Source organism: Habropoda laboriosa, unplaced genomic scaffold (assembly GCF_001263275.1).
Source record: "Habropoda laboriosa isolate 0110345459 unplaced genomic scaffold, ASM126327v1 scaffold1329, whole genome shotgun sequence".
Classification (NCBI taxonomy): domain Eukaryota; kingdom Metazoa; phylum Arthropoda; class Insecta; order Hymenoptera; family Apidae; genus Habropoda; species Habropoda laboriosa.
Window position 1 is genome coordinate 309697 of NW_017101431.1, and position 3737 is coordinate 313433.

Consider the following 3737-nt stretch of genomic DNA (forward strand, 5'->3'; position numbering starts at 1 on the left):
ATACAACAATACAAAAATTATAAGGCAAGGGGTTAAATTTTTTTTTCACTAGTAAGTACTTAATAAATATAAATTTGATTTAAACATTATATGTATGTCTTTTATTTACAGAATTTATACTATCAGAGCCCACGTAATCCAAATTTGATAGCAATAGTTCCTGTAGATGAACGTTCTGTGTTGCAACAAACTGAGTTAGCTTGTTCAGTAGAAAAGGCAGCTCCAAGTATTGAATCTTATTCGACTGGTATGTAGAATGCTGTATTATAAAGATATTTAATACTATAATGTTTGCCTTCTATTATTCCTTTTATATACTGTATGAAAACAATATTTTCAGAAGTAACAAAATTTCATCGTTTTAAAGACAATGGGAGTGGTTCAGATGAAGAAGATAATAAAGAACAGAAAAATACAGTTACAAAAACTGAAACTGTTGAGAAAGGTGCAGATATGAAAACATCTTCTACAATAGTTGAAAATCAGATGGAAACTACAGAAAATTCGAAGAAAACAGAAGAAGATCAAGATGGAATTAATGATGATGATGATGATATCCTTTTAATGGCTGATCTCGAAGAAGAAGATAGTTTAGAACGGTTAATGGATGAAATGGAAAGGGAAATAAACGTTGATAAGCCGTCCGAAAGGAAAGAAAAGAAAAGTAACAGAAAAGAAAACAGGGAACCTATAAAAAAGGATGAGGCAGGCAAAAATGTTAGTCAGAAAAATAGAACAGAAGAAAGCAATATTCGAAAAGAGAGTTATAGTCCAGCTCCAGCAGCAATAATTTTGAAGAATGAAAGACAGTCTACATCGCCACACGCAATTAGTCGTATTTCACAAAAACGTAGATCGTTATCGCCAAGGTCACGATCAAGGAAAAAGTCACCTAGAAGATCCCCTAGAAGATCGCCCATTAAACATTCAAAAAAGTCTCAACGGGAAATAACGAGGTACAGATCACCTCGAAAATCACCAATACGATATTCTCCGCGTTCACGATCACCTAAGCTCTCATCGCGATCGAGATCACCACGATTATCTCCGCGTAGATCTCCAAACAAATCTCCAATAAGAAGATCACCTATTAAGAGATTGTCTCCAAGAGGAAGATCTCCAAAACTTTCACCGCATTCCAGATCTCCTAGGCCATTACGCTCACCTAAAGCATCTTTAACTAAATCTCCAAGATTGGCACGATCACGTTCTCCAAAATTTTCGCCAGTTAGATTATCTCCTCAGTCTAGGTCACCTTTAAGATTAAGGTCACCTAAGTTATCCCCAAGACGAATGTCGCCCTCTCGCAGATTATCACCTAAATCAAAATCTCCGGGATTGTCTCCTCGAAGAGGATCGTCACGTTTAATGTCACCAAAAATATCACCGCGAAGAATGTCACCTCGGTCGCGGTCACCAAGGCTATCACCACGTCGATCACCGTGGTCATCACCAAGAAATTCACCTCGTTTATCTCCTAGACGAAAAAGATCTCCAAGATGGTCACCTAAAGAATTGTCTCGAAAACATGGACCACGATCTATTACACCAGATGGAACTGATAGTCCATTGTATACGAAAGAACCATCGCCAGTAATTAAAAGCAGAATATCTCCAGAAACAAATCGTGTGAAAACGAAACAAAAAGAAGAAAATTTGGAGAAAACTGTTATAATAGAAAAAGAAACTGTTGATATAATTAATGATCCTGTGCTAGAAGCCAGGCGAAGAAAGTTTGAATCCACAAGGCCTATAGATCCAATAAATGCTAATAAAAAAATCAAATTAAGCAAAAAGGAAAACACAAGCAAGAAAGTAGATTCTTTAGAAGGGGGAGAAGTACAGTCAGGAAATGTAAGAAAGATTAACAAAATTACAGAGGATTATGATATTCAAGAAACAGATTTGTGTTTAGACACTCATTATGAATTTGACGATTTTGAAGAAAGTATGGAAAATACTTCTCCCATTGCTATTACAAGCTCTGTTAATTCGTGTGTAGACTTAGAGACTCAAAAAACAGAGAAAGAAAAATCATCGAAGAAAAAAAAGAAACGTGATAAAGAATTATATCAAGTGGGAAAATTAAAAAATGAACTTCCTCTTTCTGAGCGTATTGGGAAAGATAAGAAGTGTAAGAAACGCAAAGATGTTACTTCGGATGGATCGAGTGAGGACATGGACGCCATTTTTGAAGATTTAGTAGTTGATAAAGAAAGTGATTTACGAACTGAGTTAAGTAGAAGACGAGCGGAAAGGTTAAATAGGACAGTGCCAATTCAATCTGCAAGATTAGTGCAATCTGCTTTTAAAGGAGTTGTGAATGAGTAAGTATTTACAACATATATAAAGTAAATTTTTTATCATCAAAACAAAATCTTTTTATTTTTCAAAAAGAAAGAAAAGAAAACAACTTTTGAGACATTTGAGGCTTTCACGGCCTGAATTACTTGAATTGTTTGAAATATTTCGCCAACATTGTAGTTAACTTCATCGGGGTATCGAGACTGATAATCATTATGGTTGAAATTCAATAAGCATTGGGTACAGTTCTAATCCGGAAGACTCGAATAACGATTCAAACATTACTTTTTTTTTAAATTAAAATATAACTTGTATTTTATTAATTATCTTATACTATACACTTATAATTAAAGAAATTAAAATGAAAAAACAATGATCTATTTATAATCCTCATTGCATAAATAATTGTACAATGATCATACAGATTATTTATTCATATTGCATAAAAATGTCTAAAGTAAATTTTATAATATCAGAAATATTTCAATAAATACACGTTAGCGATGGTAGCATAATTATATACATACGTAAAATAAATTATCATTCTTCTTAATTTATATTTTATTAACATTTACGACACTTTTTTAACAAGAAAAATAATTATTTCTTTTTTTCAGAGTTGTCAAAAGTAATGCAAAAGTGAATCAAAGACATTTAGTTAAGGCAGATGAAAAAAGTAAGTGGTATATGTTAAAAATACGTAATTTCTATTAGCAAGAAGTGGTTATATTTATGGGGTCACCAATTTCAACTAAACCTTTTTCTACTGAATCTAAAATAAAAATAAGTAGATCCATGTTCCATTTTACCAATGCGTGTTAATCGTAAAAATATTTAATGTTAAATTATTTGGGTATTTCTTAACTTAAAATATATATTGCATATATATCTTTGGCAATTGTCACATAATACCTACATAAATCTTACTTGTAAAAGAAATTAAATCTGTATTGCCAATACGAGCAAATACGTCTTTCCTTCGAGATGCAGAACTGAACACTGATTAAAGACTTAATTTCTTTAAGACATGCAGGTTGCTTTATTGGCTCTAATATAAAACAATTGCCTAAGATGGGTTAAGACAGTCATCGAGCGAGAAGTTTGACGAAGCTCTTCAAAACGTGGTTTTAAATATATTCAGGCACGGATCTATTACTCCGAGGATTAAGGAGTTAATGAGTTTTTGGATATGGGTTCATATCAAATGTTTTCATTTATTTGACCTAAATACATATGCTGTATCAATTTAACAGCAACCTTTCGGGACACTATATTTTATAATAAATTATAAAAATGTTTTGTTATGTGATACCTTAGAAGTAAATAGTGGATAGTAATTGTTAAAGGAATTAGTGTTTCAAAGAAAAGAAATTTAATAAATGATAGAAAATAAATAATTTTTCTGTAAAATTTAAACAAAATCAAATAACGAA

The 3737-nt window shown here is 32.0% G+C and overlaps 1 protein-coding gene across 1 annotated transcript in view; it reads left to right on the forward strand.

The window, feature by feature from the left end:
• LOC108578132 (neurofilament heavy polypeptide-like) overlaps window positions 1-3737 on the forward strand; it is a 9213-nt gene that overhangs the window by 4269 nt on the left and 1207 nt on the right. The window contains exons 3-5 of the mRNA XM_017941396.1: window positions 112-247; window positions 341-2327; window positions 2922-2980. Of these exons, the coding sequence (XP_017796885.1) occupies window positions 112-247; window positions 341-2327; window positions 2922-2980 (2182 nt within the window). The remainder of the gene's footprint in view (window positions 1-111; window positions 248-340; window positions 2328-2921; window positions 2981-3737) is intronic.